This window comes from Asparagus officinalis, chromosome 3 (assembly GCF_001876935.1).
Source record: "Asparagus officinalis chromosome 3, Aspof.V1, whole genome shotgun sequence".
In the NCBI taxonomy this organism is placed as follows: Eukaryota; Viridiplantae; Streptophyta; class Magnoliopsida; order Asparagales; family Asparagaceae; genus Asparagus; species Asparagus officinalis.
The window spans coordinates 47,572,115-47,588,869 of record NC_033796.1 but is presented as its reverse complement, the minus strand read 5'-3'; the positions used below and the strand labels follow the sequence as shown (position 1 = coordinate 47,588,869).

The 16,755-nt window shown below is 35.0% G+C and overlaps 1 protein-coding gene across 1 annotated transcript in view; it reads left to right on the top strand.

Moving 5' to 3' along the window:
* The window catches only part of LOC109834032 (proline--tRNA ligase), an 18,364-nt gene continuing 4,870 nt past the window's right edge, over nucleotides 3,262–16,755 (top strand). Inside the window, exons 1-7 of the mRNA XM_020401915.1 lie at nucleotides 3,262–3,402; nucleotides 6,579–6,638; nucleotides 6,712–6,765; nucleotides 6,879–6,939; nucleotides 8,227–8,303; nucleotides 11,209–11,258; nucleotides 14,907–14,989. Of these exons, the coding sequence (XP_020257504.1) occupies nucleotides 3,364–3,402; nucleotides 6,579–6,638; nucleotides 6,712–6,765; nucleotides 6,879–6,939; nucleotides 8,227–8,303; nucleotides 11,209–11,258; nucleotides 14,907–14,989 (424 nt within the window). The 5' untranslated portion in view covers nucleotides 3,262–3,363. The remainder of the gene's footprint in view (nucleotides 3,403–6,578; nucleotides 6,639–6,711; nucleotides 6,766–6,878; nucleotides 6,940–8,226; nucleotides 8,304–11,208; nucleotides 11,259–14,906; nucleotides 14,990–16,755) is intronic.

Below are 16,755 nucleotides of genomic sequence, written 5' to 3'. Positions count from 1 at the left end.
GTTGTTGCAAACGTGCATAGAGACTGCAGAATCTAACACCCAAGTGTTACTCACATCAGTACATGTACTTTGCATCAATAAAATTACATATTCATCACACACAACCACCAAGGAGTCCGTCTTCTTCCCATTTTCTTGAAGCTTCATTTGTCTAATACTCTTCAAATCATTACACATCTGGGAACATCTGAACTGAATGTGACCATTCTCTCCACAATAATAGCACTCTTTTTCGCTGTCGTCTAGGGCCCGAGATTTTGACCTTCCTCGATAACTGTCACATCTTCCCGTACTCCTCCCTCGATTAGAACCTTCAAAAACTAGTGCACTCTCACCACCATTAGATGTGCTCTCCTTTCCCATCATTCTTTCCTTCTCACGTAGGAGTGTTGTCACATCGTCGAACTTCAAAGTCTTTTTCCCTGCAATTATCGTCTGAACTAACGGCTTGTACGACTTCGGTAAGAAAGATAATAGGAGTAGCACCTGCTCTTCTTCTTTAATCTCCTTATCAATATTCATAAGTTGGCAAACTAGCTGATTAAAGGCATTGATGTGGTTTTGAATTACAATACCTTCTTCCATCTTCAACGAATAAAGCTCCATCCTCAAACACAATCGTTTATCGACTTCGACGCATAAATCCCCTCGAGCCTTTCCCACAGCCATCTTGGTGTGGTCTCTTGTATAACATTGTACTTGATCTCGGGGGCGAGTGCAAAACGAATTATGCTAACCGCCATCTTTTGCATAGAAATCCATTCAACATCCTTCAATCCTTTAGGTTTCTTATCCTCTAATGCTTGATCAATATCCTGCTGCACAAGAATATCTTGAACCGTGCACTACCATATTGCAAAATTTATCTTACCATTGAATAGTGGAATATCAAACTTTGGACCTGAAGAAGTCATCATCCTCTAACCGTAATTAAAATTCAAATCAGTCACTGTAAAGATTAAATTTGATAAAACCAACATCAAAAACGAACTCAGTACGTCGAAAAACCCTAGGAACGACTCTTGGATCACCAAAATCCACCTCCAAATCCTCGATCAAAAGACAAATCAACCTTAACCGTCGGATAAGTGTGAACAGTATCCGCTACAATATTCCCGCTATAGTGCCGTCACTACAGTAATTTTTTTCTCGATGTCGACCACCGTGCTTCGACCGCTGACGCCTTTACGAATCGCGCACCGATCAAACCTCTACGAACCGTCGAACCCTGCTCTGATACCACTTGAAGGGAATTTTTAGATCTCACAAAAACCAAAAAAAAAAAAAAAACCACCAAACGCAACCAATAAAATCACACAAGATTTAACGTGGAAAACCCTCATTAGGAAAAAACCACGGGATCAAAATCAATCCACTATCACCTCCAAATCATAATTTTTTGCACGGACAAAGACTACCAAACCCTCACACTCTCTTTCTCTCTACACTTCTTCTTCTTCTTTTTCCTCTAACAATAGAAGGACATATATAGGGAAACCAAAATCCTATCTTTAGCCTAACTTTCTAATTAGAATAAGATTCAAACTCCTAATCATAATGGAACCCAAACTCCTAATCATGATAGATCTCTAACCCTATCTAATTCTCACGAAGTTCTACAAAGAATTAAAAACACTATACTAACTTGGAGTTTGAGTTGATACCCAACAACCGATGCGTCTAGACCCTCTTGGGTAACACAACAGAATTTTAGTGAATAAAGAGTATAATCATCTAATAAATTGTCTTTATGTAATCTTAGCAATTTAGGATTTTTTATGAAATTAAATATTAGTCTTTTTTATTTTCAGTTTTTTTAATATTTTGTCTCCAAATCTAATATTTTAATTTTCAAGGCTGTGTTGGATTATGTTTAGCTGTATGAACAAGAAAAATGATATTCTGGTCATGTAACATACGCTTAATGAACAAACAATAACTCTACTAACATTTTAATAGTTTAAAAAAAAAATTGTGATTGTGTTTCTATAATTTGCAACTATAAGAAGTTTATGTAAAAGATAAGATGAGAAAAATATACTTATTATCATGTTAAAGTCTTGAAGGAGATAAATGTAATTTATTCGTCAACTTTAAAAGACTAGTTTTAGTGTTTTATTACAAAAAAAAAAAAAAAAAAAAAACGGTTCGCCGGAGGTTGAACTTTTGCTGAAGGCTGCAAAGGTTGCTCTTTAGCCTGAATCGCCGCTTCAGATTTCGGCCTCCATACTTGGCGGGTTGGTGGCGGCTTTTTGGCCACTTCCTTCGGCAATCTTCTGCGGGCTTCTTGGACTTGAGCCCGTGCTTGCGCTGACAGTGCGCGGCGCTTGCGAATGCGCTCTTCACGTGTCGAACGATTCCGTTTGACACGGATCCATTCGTTCATTGGCGGCTTTTATTAAAAAAAAAAAAAAAAAAAAACACTCAAGTCAACATCCATTTACAAAATTAACCAACTTTTTATCAGTTTGTTGTTCTAAGATAATTTTGATTTGCAAATTCTTAGTGCTGATGTAAAATAAGATTACAAATAAGAAATTTCCTCAAATCACCCTGCATGCAGGCAAAAGTATTCACAACCTTTTGAAGGTGCAATTGAGAAGTTGAAACAATCCCTACACTCTCCTCTTCAAGGGCTGCGAGCATCTTGCTTCCGTGCAGGGTTGTTTGAGGAGAACAATACTTTATGTTAAGCATATTCGATCACATGAAAGAGAATTTAAAAAATCCAAAAACTAAGAAAATTGATAGGATTTTGTAAATAAATGTTTAGTGGATCAAATTTTATAATTAAAATTTACAAGTGTTTTTTGAAAATAGGTTTTTTTGTATATATACCCCTCATATCCTCCATATTTGCAAACAAATCTTTATTTTTGCAAAATAACCCTCCAAATCTTTATTTTTTGCAAAATTATCTCCCGATACTCTTACATTGATTTTTTTTCCCTATCCTATTTCACTTAACAATTTTAGTTTTTAAACATGAACTTGTTGCAAACTTACTGAAAATTATTAGAATTTTAATATTACTTTGTTTAAAAATCAACATTCTTAAGTTGGAGCAGTAGAGAGATCTAATATGCCAGTTTTGAAGGGTAATTTCCAAATATCAAGATTTATAGGTAATTTACAAATATTGAATATGTAAGAGGTATATTTGCAAAAATGTCTTTAAAAAATATATCTAAAAACCTCCGTCTTTACCTCGAAGGACCCGTTTTATCCGCGTCTTCATACCCGACCCGCACCCGCAATCGATTTCTTTGCTGCTGTGTAGGGTTTTCGCCCGCATCGCTCAAGTTGTCGTCTTCGAGCTCTCATCCAATCTCCGTCTCTTCGCCGATTCAAGATCTTAAAGAGATGGGTTACACAAAGGCTCAGCTGCTAGATCGCCTCAGGGTCAGTCAATTATTCTTCACATCTCAATTTGATACCTTTTTGACCCCTTAATTTGAATCTGTTGTGCTTACGACTGAAAAGACGCATTTTTTTTGGGTTCATTTCAAAGTTAATTTATTAAATTAATATTTTTTTTGTAAGAATGCGCTGGTTCTTTAAGTAATCCATCATCGTCTTTGGTGTTAAGAGATTGTAATTTATCTTATAATATCACGAGATTAGTTGGCTTGGGACATTTCGAACTGGGAACCAAAAGAGTGAAGGAAAAGAAATAAAAAAATAAAAAGAAAATGCAGTTAGTAATTTAGTCTCAATACTAGCGTTGATTGGGTTTTTCTAAGTTGTGACTTAGAATGAGGTTTATTGGTTTAGTTATATATTGGAATAAGATTCTTATATTGATTAGTTTTTAATCAGAGCCTTGAAAGTCGAATCGTAATGGCTGATATGCATCACTTTTTGCTGAGGTTTGAATCATGTTTGAGCTATTTCTACCGATATTTTTTTATATTTAACTCTGTAATGTAATCATTACCAGACCTTTTGGCCATTAAATCTGCCAGAAGTGGGGGAAAACAACCACAAATTCACACGTAGCGGTCTAGGGAATCTAGTGGCTTGATATTTATATGTCAACACATTGTTGCCTGGATGCTAAGACTCATATGGATTTTTGGTGCGCATATTGAATCATGAAAGGATGTGTAAGAAAAGAGTAGGATTTTCTAATCATTGCTAGGGAACAATGGGTTGTCTATAGAAATGATAGGATTGCCAGTTATAGGATTATACGCCTTGGACCATTTAATTTGTTGTAACTCATGGGACCCACATTTCATTTCTCTTTGCAATTCATTATTTTTTGGATCGGAATTTGCAGACTTCTCAGGGAAGTTGATCTAAGACCTCTCCCACCAAATGGAGCTGGAGAGATGGAGTTGAGAATATGATTCAAGATCAATCTAATGCTAACCTTCATTAGCCTATCTAAAATATTTTAATTTTAACAAGAGAGTCCCATGCTGTAAAACCTTAATGTGGTGCTGATGTGCCTCTTTTTTGTCAAAAGATTCTCACAAATAACCAATGAGCAGAACCTCCAAATTTCTCCATGCAAGAAAGACTCTTAATAGAGTTTTGCTTGCTATGAAAATGACAAGAATTTAGAGTTTAAAAATCGTAATTGGGATTTAATTGGTGGAATCTTGACCATTAGTAACTAAATACGATAAAACACATCCGTAGGCTGTTTATTCTCATACATGAGAAATCTCTGAATTGCCAACTACTACAACAACAACAACAAAGCCTGCATACCATATTTTTTCATACCATATTTTTTATTACTACGTATCTATGTTGCATGGGTATTCCTATTTGGAGCCGTATCCGTGTTGTACCCTTGCTGACACCAAAACTCTAGTAAACACTCCTTGGATATTTGTATGTACTTATTCAAATTTGTTCTTAATTACATTATACTTGTTTTAATTTAAAACACTCATCACATACTTCTTGGACTGTTGGACACATGCTACACTTCACATGAAATTCTTGAAACTTGTTTGACATAGGTTGTCATTCAGCCCGTACCTTGCTCAAAACTATGGTTGTAAAGGGTCTTTTTGATGTCTAGTTAAACAACGAGCAATTTTCTAATACATAGATTTATATTGTAAAAAAACATATAAATGTTATGGAAATTTTATTTCATAGGTTGTCATTCAGCCCGTACCTTGCTCAAAACTATGATTGTAAAGGGTCTTTTTGATGTCTAGTTAAACAACAAGTAATTTTCTAATACATAGATTTATATTGTAAAAAAAACATATAAATGTTATGGGAATTTTATTTCATAGGACATGAAATGAAAAAATAATATTGACCTCATATATATATGTGTGTGTATTTCATAGGATGTGAAATGAAAAAATAATATTGACCTCGGGAATTTTATTTCATAGGACATGAAATGAAAAAATAATATTGACCTCATATATATGTGTGTGTATTTCATAGGACGTGAAATGAAAAAATAATATTGACCTCATATATATATATATATATTATATTATATATATTATATTATATATATATTATATATATATTATATATATATAGTATATATATATATATATATATATGTTTGTTGTGTGGTGGGTGGGGGGCGTGGGGGTGTGGGTGGTGTGGGGTGGGTGTGGGTTACGGTCGTTGCGTGCGGTGCGCTCGGGGCGTATGTAGCCGTGTTCCCATATCCTACCGTTTACAGATTTCCGTGTCCTGTTCCACTACCTGTGTAACTTAGCTAAATATCCTTTATTCTCATTACTTGACTGGACTGGCATATAATCACCTTGTGGAAAACAAGTATATGCTTCGGAGCTTTAATTGGGTACCAATTCTGTCTGTAGTGACTAGTTGTGATATTTATTGTCATATGAGTACCACATTAATATATCATGAAAGGGCTGAGACATGATAAACTGACAGTGATGGTGTTTTACTTACCCGTACTACTTGATCTTTGTCTTTAAATGATATCCATGGCTCATTATTTCTCTTAAACCGGTAGTAATTTGGGCTTTATTGCTTTTATAAAGAAAATAAAAGATAAGAGAATCTGGCCTTTCTTAAGCATCTATATAGTATTATGCTTGAATTCCATGGGTTGTATGTTTTGACTTTTCTTCTACATGATTACTTCTACCGGAAACCATATCTGTACCTAACATGTATACATACCTATACACTTCACTAGACACTCCTCGAAGATATGCATACATTTATTCAGACGCGTATGCAATTATTATTACATGTTTTAGTTTACAGCACACATCACACACTTCTTGGATGTATATTCTGCCCTTCACATCCACTTCACGAAACTCATTGGAAATAATTCATGTTTGCTTACCTAGCCCATGTGCAGCTCAGAACCATGTTTAAATGGTCGTTTGGGTGTCTAGTTCAAAAACGAGTAGTTTCCCGTAAACAATAAATGCTCTTGTAGAAATTTTAACTGTCATAACATTTAAAGAAAAACAATATTGAGTTCTTGTAAATTTTAATAGGTTGCCAAATCCCCGTACCCTATTTTTTTACAAATTTTCTGTGTCACGTACCTGTCTCCATGCAACATAGCTTCTCTTCAACTGACTTTCAGTTATGATGCACAGGAACTTCAAATTGATTTTGATTGCTATGATCACCCTGCTGTGCTGACTGTCGAAGCTGCGGTTAGTAGATGAGAATTCTCTCTTTTGGGTTATAGTTCAGTCAATTGATGAATTCCCCTCATAACTTTTTTAGGGAAAGCATGTTGGGCATTTGGGAGGCGCATTTTGTAAAAACTTGTTGTTAAAGGTAATGTTGTTTCTTTTACCCTGAAACAAGCTTTTCCTCTTTAAGATATGACATATGCTATATTGATCTGTGCTTAAAACCACGAACATAGTAACATAGGAATATTTTTGCAGGACAAGAAACATAGATTTTACGTGGTCTCCGCTTTGTCTGGCACTAATATCGATTTAAAAGGTACATTTCATTGCTTATTGCATTACTGCATTATCATATATGCATACACACACACACACACACACACACACGAGCTAGACCTTTCGTTGATAAAGTTCTCAGAATAAGGTCACTGAGAACTGTATTATGGATGAACTTGTGGATGACCCACACAACCTATATTAATCTACTCATCGAAATTTATCTATGAGAGAACTATATGATGGATGAACTTGTGGATGACCCACACAACCTATATTAATCTACTCATCAAAATTTATCTATGAGAGATCACATTTACTGCCTAAATCACATTCGTCTTGGTTCAGATCATTGGAAAACCATATCCAGCTCTTCTGTGGCTTTGTTTTTTCCCCCAACCCATCTTCCTAAAATATACCCCACACGTGGCAACTAATCTATACACCTCTCATCATAGCTTCTATGACTATTCATCCGACAGAATATCCTAAGGAATCCTACATAATACGGCAACTAACCTATACACCTCTCACTAAATGTGCATAGCAGTGGTGTCAGACCCATTTGTCTGAAATCAGTGAGAAATATTTGATTTTGTGGTTAAGTTTCCAAGCTGGGATTTTATGGATTTTGGTGGCAGGCTATAAAAAGAGAATTTTGGGGTGCCAAAGTAGAGTTTTCAGAAACTAACCATGCTTTAGACAGGATCTACAAAAATCCACTCTTATGGAGTTCCTTGAACTCCATTTTGATGCAGAATAGAGTTAGCCAAATACTTCTTCAAGTTGCAAGGATATAACTAAATTAACGTAGGGTTTGACTAGCTGTTGCCAACCAATCACTGAAGTTACTAAATCTATTTTAGGAAATGGTGATTTCTAGATATAAGTGCTGGTATCATTTGAATCTAAATAAAGCTGGGATTTCACCAAATTGGTATAGAAATAGACTAAGAGGTTTGGGAACCTTTTTCAAATTTGTAACCTGTTATGGTTTTGTACGGCTAAAATTATATATTTCTTGCAAACTTGTGAAGGTGAGATAAGTTTTGAAACCACTCATATGGTTATATTACTTTTGATGTGTTGAACAATATGAATGATGCTGGTCATCCGTGGGATAACTCATAATGAAATTTTCATGGAATGTCTTGTGTCGGAGATATCTCATGATACATACACATTTGCAATTACACACATAAATATAAATTAAGATTTCCTTCTTACATCTGCTATGTGACACATGTTACTGATTTGCTGATACCTTTTCTTTACCTTTTTGGTGTCGGTAAGTGGATCTTATATGTCCATACTTTCAAATGATCAGTTTTATCACAACGACTTGGTTTGGGAAAAGGAGGTTTGCGGATGGCTCCTGAAGAAGCTCTTCAAGAGCTACTCCAGGTTAATATTTCTGGATTACTTTCGCCTTATTTATTTTCTGGCTGTAATGAGATTTATTATCAGCTGTTCAATATCTTGCACATGTGCAGTAGAATAAAACATAGTCATTCTTACTAACGTATATTTGCAAATAGTTGGGTGGGATTCTGTACATAAACACCATTAAAATAATCATTTTCAAGTATTTCATATTTGTTACTGATGTTTATTTTTTTAAAATAGATGGGCGAGAGCTCCGTATATGAACACTAATAAAATCATCGTTTTCTAGTATTTCAAATTTTATATTACTTCTAAAGCTTGATTAGTGTTATGTCACTTGCCTACTTCATCTGCATAATGTTGTTCTTACAGATGTCTAAGCACAAATATAGCCCTTTACTTAAATAACTTACATTATGGAGGTTAGGTTCCATGGAAACTGGCTTTAGTTTTCTTGGTTGACTTTTACTTTTGCATTTATAATTTTGCTTGTTCCAAACTATGGGGAACCTTCAAATTTTGACACTGTACCTTGCAATCCTTCTCAACTTATACTGTAATTCTCTTGTTTTGAGTTTCATTAGCATGTGCATGTGCAATTTTCCACTTTCCCAACTTGTGAAGCAATTCAAGTTTTGATGCTACACTCTCACCTCCCTTTTCAGTGTTTACATTTCCTTTGTGCTTTTCCGATAAGCTTTCTTAATCCATTGATATCTGATTGCACAATCCATGATATCTGATTGCACAATCCATTCGAAGCGACTAAGCTCATATCATTTCATGAATAATTTGTTGCCATGCCAACATAGTAAATAGGTGTAGTATTGGATCATTAAAATACCCCACATTAGCATTTGATTCAATTTTATGTTCTTAATAGTAAAATTTCAACCTTTGTTTTGGTCGTGTTTGCTAGATTCTGGTTATGTGCACCATTATTGGTTCTTTGAGAGATTTTATTTGCCTTTGTTAGTTTATCATTGGGGGATTGTGATAGAGACTAGAAAGAGGAAAAATGTTACTCACAAGAAAACTAGATAAACAAAAGGTTCAGATAAAGTTCAACTCATCTTCTAAACTGTCAACCATGGATGCCGTGGTGCCTATTTGAAGTTAAGGACGACGTGGCCTAAAATTCCTGTCTAATATAAACATTAGTGTATAGGCTTATATGTATGGCTTACATTCAAATAAACTATCTAAACAACTTCAAACCAAAATGGAGCTCTATCTAAATTCGTACTTGACCTAATCTTAATAGCTTGTGACTAGTCTTACTGTCTTAGTGTGCTAAGAAAAGAAATTTTACTAAATTCTTAAGATTGAGACTGTATTTTGTGTCTGCGATCTGTTATGAATAGGATTGGAGAGCTGCAGTCTTTATCTAATCAAAGTAATTTTTGGCTAATTGCTTAACAGAATCGATATCACTTGATAAGATCCTTCCGATCGCTTTAATTGTGGGTCTTAGATGTATAATGTGGACAGTGGACCCTTCTGAACATGTCATAGATTGGCATTTAAATTGAACAATGAGATGACTTGTATACAGTTGCTGAGTTCAATTCAGAAACAAGCTCAATGTGACTTAAACAATAAATCTTGGGCTTGAAAAGCTTATGACTCGACCACGCTGGTGGTGGATTTTGATCAGCTTCACTTTCCCAGCCTAAAACTTTGATGACCCTCTGAAATGGGAAGAAGGGATAACACTATGCAATAAATATCCAAAATTGTACCGCAAAGGCGGGTGTGATATGATGAGTTCTAATGTTTACACTTGCTCAAATATTATTAAATTGTAGTTTTAGGTCTTGTTGTTGCTGGCTTCATGTACCTTATCTCCTATATGGAAACATACCCTAAATGAATTATGCATAAGTAATATTCTGATACCTTGTCCCATGTCACCCATGTCTTCACTAATACTGAAAGTAAATATGTATTCATTGAGTAATGAGAGAGAAAAAAGTGTTTATTACAACAATAACAACAACATAGCTTTTATCCCATAGTTTCATGGCAACTTGAATTCTGTTCTTGCCTTTAGGTTTTATTAGGGTCATCTCCTTGGTTAACTGAGTAATTCTAGTATGTTTAAGTTGGCTGCATCCGTCCGCATGTCCTAATTCTAGTACTCATGTTAAAGACAATCCTACCGTTCCTAAAATAAACTGTCCCAATATGTTCTTGCTCTTTTTTCCACCCAAAAAATATGGAAGATACGGAAAAATTTTCTTCAGAATGAAACTAGTTCATAATCCTAGCAACATCTTGCCACTCATACCTCTAATTATTCTCATTTCCGCTACACATTGAACATATTTCTTAACTAACAAATTTGGGGGTTATCTTTTAGTGTATTGTCATGAAATTGAGGAATGCATGTGAGAAGTTTTGACTTGTTTACAAAGACATTTCATAAAGTGCTAGTGTTCAATATGTATCCCTCACTGGCATGGTTTCAACAGAAGCTTGTTTGGCGATGTCGTATTTAGCTGAAGTTTGGGGGTGGTTTTAAACGTACAACATATAGTCTAATTTTTCATGGTGATGTTCTTGACAATATGAGACTGTTATTTTTTTAGCTGATTTGCTAAGATAGTTTCTTTAACTATCTTGGTCGCTATAATTATTAAATTTAACTGATTTGGACTAAAGTATGGATTTGAAATCTCTGTCTGAGATATGGAGTGGTTTTAATTAATATCTAATCGTTTAAAGTCCTTGGTTATAGTTTTTGCCTTGCATGTTGTGAATAATCTGCTAGCTTTTTTTCTCTTGTAGTAGTTTCCTAACTTTTGTTTTGTCTATGTGCTAATAACCTTTGCATTTCGTTCTGTTATATAAATATTATTATTACATCAGTATAACCATACATATTTCTGAAGTTTCTTTCCCAATTTTTTTGTCATGCAAGGTGCCACTGGGATGTGTCACTCCATTCGCGTTGATCAATGAATCGGCACGGTACATATTATATTTCCTTTAATATAATAACACGTCTATTTTTCTTTGTTATGAAAGATGCCACCGAGGTGTGTGACTCAATGTGGATTATTCTGCACATTATGTTTTTTTCACTATCCATTGTCATATTTTAGAATGGACAGTTTGCAAATAATTGAACCGTAACAACCTGGCATTTTGACTTTTTTTTTGTCAAGAATATTTGTATAATTAACCAGACCATCCTGAGTTATTAGTTATCTTAATGTTTCCATGTTTCCTGTCTGTCTCAATCCATTGTTTATACTTGAAACCTAGATTTGTAGAGAAGTCTAATGTGAATCTTGAAACAATTTGTTACTTTTCGCGTTTCAATTATGTGTATTAAAGTTTTAAATATCTATTGAACTACTATTCTTTTTGTTTCATTTTAATCAATACTTAGATAAGTCTAGTGGAATCTTGAACAAATCTGTCAATTTTCTCATCTCAGCTAAGCATATAAATTGGAAATATCCCTTGAGTTTTTATTTTTTGTTTTAATTAGTAACCTCAGCATCTGGACAAATGGGAACAATAGGCTTTCCTATAATTTATGTGGTTCTTCTTAATTTTAAGACTTTGTTATTTCTTTAGTACTTAGTGGACATACGATACCATTTTTAATCAGTGTTTCTAAAGTCCTCTTCCCTTTTCTTGTCGTTTACTCACATGCTTATAACCCTTATAGGTTTAGATAGGTTCTGCTTCTTCATCTGATCCATAAGTATAAAGTTTTCTTTTAAATATTTCTTTAGTTTGTAGACTATTCTTGACATATAGATAGAAGTAAATGGTGCAAACTGTCTAAAATGAATTGTTGTACTTACAATATTTACTTTGAAATTGGTTCTTACCTGAAGATCTCCCTAGACATATATGTTGGACTGATAATTTTGATTGAAGCATTTAAGGCATTTCCTATGGTTTTTTCCCTTCATGAGGACATATGAGCAAATTAGCTTTTGGAGGATGCAAAATCACGGGAATAAAGTAATGGTTGACTATGATGACTACTTGGTGCAGAATGTGCTAACAGGAAGTGTATAGTCTAACACACTCGCTCATGCATGACTATTTTCCGGAAGGATTTGAAGTCCTATACTTTCTATTCAAGTTAATGCATGTTCAATGCCGTTAAAGTTAATCAATATTTTTTTTATGTTCATGAGAACAAAACATCTGGTTGTTTAAAGTTCTTTTTTTCCAAACATCGAAAAGTTCAAAATGAACATTCTAAATAGCAAGTTGCAATGTTTGAGATCTAATAAAAGTTAGGTTCATATGACTCTTAAAATGTTCAATTCAAGATTAAACATTTGATTAAAATTATCTATGTCCTAAAGTAATAGATCAAAGCATAATACCACTTTTAAGAAAAATATCATTTTGACTATCCTTTTTGTGCTTACCCGATACATGGACAAAACATTTAAAATGCTTTGATTTATAGGTACTTTAGATGGTGTAGTAGATCAAATTCAATGAAGTGGACTATTAAAATTTGTTTTTGAATAGTGATTTCCAATAGGAAGAACTTGTGTTTAAATTGTTTCCCAAAAGGCCCGATCATGTACATGCACATGTACACACATTTATACATTCGCACCCAGACTCGCATTTGTGTATTTATTAATTATAATATGAAAAAGTGGGTATGAGGTAGTTGCCCATTTTATCAAATGATCTACCTACGAATGGATTAATGTTAAGACTTAGTATGCTAGTTACATCAGAGGTGGACTGTACAATAGTTGATAATAAAAATGCATAAAATTTATAGAAAATTATAAAAATAAATAAATAACATGCGTAAATAGACTAAATGGTAAATATTAAAGAGCACGGAGGAAGTTGGAGGACGATGGAGGCGGCAACGGAAGAAATCATGACCACGATCTTAGCGATGCAGTCCACATAAGGTACTGTTTAGGCCTAGGTGTTCCCAACTAGTAGGGGTGAGCAAACGGTCGGTTCGGTCGGTTTTTGTCAAAATTTGACCAACCAAAACCGAACCGCCTGTTATTTAGAACCGAACCGAACTGCTCTATGTCGGTTCGGTTCGGTTCGGTTCGGTTTGTCGGTTCAGTTATAAGTATAACATATGTATTAGAAGTAAATCAACAAGAAGAGAAGAATGGATGGGGAAAAAAAGCAGGGATCGCTTCCTCTACCACTTGGCGATCTTCTTCTTCTGCTTCTCTCCTATCTCCTTTATCCAAGTCATTTATCTTGGAACTAGAACAAAAATTATCTCAAAAATAGTAGGAAGAAGTAAGGGAAAAAACGAAGACAGAGGCTAATAATGGAAATGTCGACGAAGACCTGATGAGTGAAGCGCTCGATCCTCTCAAGAATCGATTGGATGTTAGCCTCCATCTCTTCTGACACTGCTGCTGCTTCTTTGTTTGTCTCCTCTTAACCACTTCCTCATTATCAAATCCACCTACTACTTTTTCTTCCTCCTCTGCCCTAGCCTCCCTCCTGTTCCCAAATCCAAAAAAAAAAGAATCAACCAAAATAAAATCAGATCAAACAAAGAGAACTAGATCTAACCACGGGATCTCTACCGCTGCTGTCATAATTCGCTTGCGTGATGCCTCCATCTCTTGTTTCATCTGGAAAATTCCGAAAAACCTGCCAGAGACACAAAAAATGGTGACATTTTAGTGAGAAATCGTTCAAGATCGCTTTGAATTGCGTAAGATCTGATGGAAAAGAGAGAGGAGCGAAAATAGAGAGCAACCTACCCTTCTTGATGACCAGGGTCCAGGGAAATGGATGGATCACGTGCTCTAAATCTCATGATGATGAACCTGACGCATCGATGACCAAAGAGACGCATCGATGACCAAAGAGAGGGAGGAGCGAGAGTGTGTGAGATTGGATTGTAGAGAGAGAGAAGGGAGAGCGTGGTAGGCTAGGCTGGCGGCTGTAGTTGGAGACGGGGAGGGGAGTTAGGGTTTAGGTACGAGGGATTTTAAAGAACATCAACGGGTCGGGTATAGGTTACCGTTAAAAATGCACTGTTAAATGCGGTCGGTTCGGGTTGAAATTTTTTCAACCCGACCCGAACCGACTTAGAATTAAAATCGAATCGAATCGTTAATTTTCGGTCGGTTCGGTCGGTTTTTTCGGTTTGGACCGAACCGTGCACACCCCTATTCCCAAGACCTAGGCCGGCCGCCTAGGTACTGCCTAGGCCTATGAGGGAGCCTAGACAAGCTAGGCGGGAGCTTTTTAAAACATTGACAATATATAAAGGAAAGTTGGAGAAAAGAAGAACAGAGAAGGGAGAAGAACAGCAGAACCAACAGTTCACTATTGGACACTGGTCAGCTTTATTGGAAAATGTAATAAGGTGATATATGGGTAAGATTTTTTGGCCAATCTGAGGATTAACTGATTAACTTACTTTTCCTATCAGCCCAGAACTGTCAATAACAGAGCTTTTCTATATATTCCATTTGTGATTTTTTGTTAATTTTCTGTATGTATATAGAACCATTTTTTGTCCTTTTCGTGATATATATTGCCTAAATATCATCACATATTTAAAAACATCATTCTTTGCAGTATTTGATAGGAGATTTCTTACAGTCATTTGACTCAAATTCCTTTCTCATGCAGAACTGTTTCATTGTTGTTGGATCAAGGACTCAAAGCTCATGAATGTTGTCTCTTCCACCCACTCTCTAATGATTCAACAATATGTAAGTGATGGGGTCTTTCTATTTTGGTTCTGTATGTTTGTTCAACATCTGTTGGTTTGTTTGTTTGACAACATAGCACTTGTTTTGGACAACATCTTTTTCAGTAAGCGTGATGCATCTTGTTTCCTGAATTGCAGCCATAAAACTAACTACATCCATTTCATTGTTGGCTAAGTTTAACAAACTATATTGTATCTACTAGATAGCCATATTAATACAACGGAAGGTTCTATTTACAATATGTTTAATAAATTATGTTGTATCTTCTAGATAGCCATATAAATAAAAGAAGAAAGTTTTTAAAAATTAACTTTAAAATATTTTATCAGGTATAAAATTGAAATTTGATAATCTGGGTTTTTTATCTTTATCTTTACCACCATAAGGGTGCAGGTGCAATCTGGAAAAAAATGCCATGGTATTATCTTGTAGAAAATGAACATCAGATATGTTAGCCATAGTGATGATTAAAATTGAGGCATCATTGTGTAATTTAGTTTATTCTTTTTCAAAATAAAAAAGGCGGCATAATTCGGATAGCGTATTTCTGTGTGTGCATGAATGTGTTTGTATGTATTTGTTTTTGTGAACAAAACTTCAAGTGATAGGAAATTCACAAAGGTGAAAACATGCCCTGGAACCTCCAACATAATCCCAACTGTTCAGTCTAATCTCAATACCTATGCAGGTTGAAATCAAGTAGGTTGAAAACTTCTAGCATGTGCAAACGATCAACCATCAGCAACTATCAGAACCACACACAATGATCTATTTGGGATTATGATGCTTAGTGCATACATTTTCAAATCACTTCATTTCACTTTCCCTCCAAGGGTATGTAGATTAGATGGATAAATTGGATCACCAAGTTGGATGCAACTACCAAATTTTCAAGTATTTAGTCTCTTTTGTTATAACCTATGTGCAGTACAACTTATATGGACCACTCAATTTGTACCCTGTTCATCTTGGTTAAAATTTACAGTGCATAAAAACCAGAAAATGAAGCGATTTGAGTTCTCTCGTTCATGCATCAAGTTTGCACACAATAGATGGGCAAGTAGAAAGAGTTGGATCTATTCTCTATTTTGTATAAAACCAACAGATGCTCCTTTCCCCTGTCCCTCCTGTGTATTTGTTTTTGGTGCACATGTCTGTGTGCATTTGTCTATGTCTAACTCATGCAAATATATTATTTTTTTATTTGTCATTACTTTCTTAGGTTCCTTTTTTCCTATGTTAATTTATGTTCTCTTTTCAAAAATTTCAATATTCCTGCACTTCAGACCTTCTAAGCACAAGGTCTGAAATGCGCTCTTTGCTTTAACAACGGGATTTGTCTCATCACTTGCCCTTTTATATGCCATAAGAGTATCTCCTTATTTCATTAACTAACTCTATTTAGATGCCATACAGTACCTTTAGATCCTTAAGTACTCATTTATTTTTTTTCTTGACACAACTGGACCTTTGTCTGTCAAACTTAAGTGTGTTGTCATCTCCTTCAAAATAAATAATGATGTCTTGTGGGCTGGCTTCCCCCTCAACCTGGTATCTTGCATTGCCAGATACGTACTATCTTTTGTAATGTATTTGTGCATTTGAGTTTATGGATGAACTTGCCTCCTTTCCAAAGGATAAGGGACCAATCCTTCCTATTAAATTTTAGTATTTTTCAATCCAAGCCCCAAATGCTCTATGTTCATCTTGATCGCAATGTTCAAATGTGTAAATTTATAAAAATATAGAAAGACATGACCATAAAT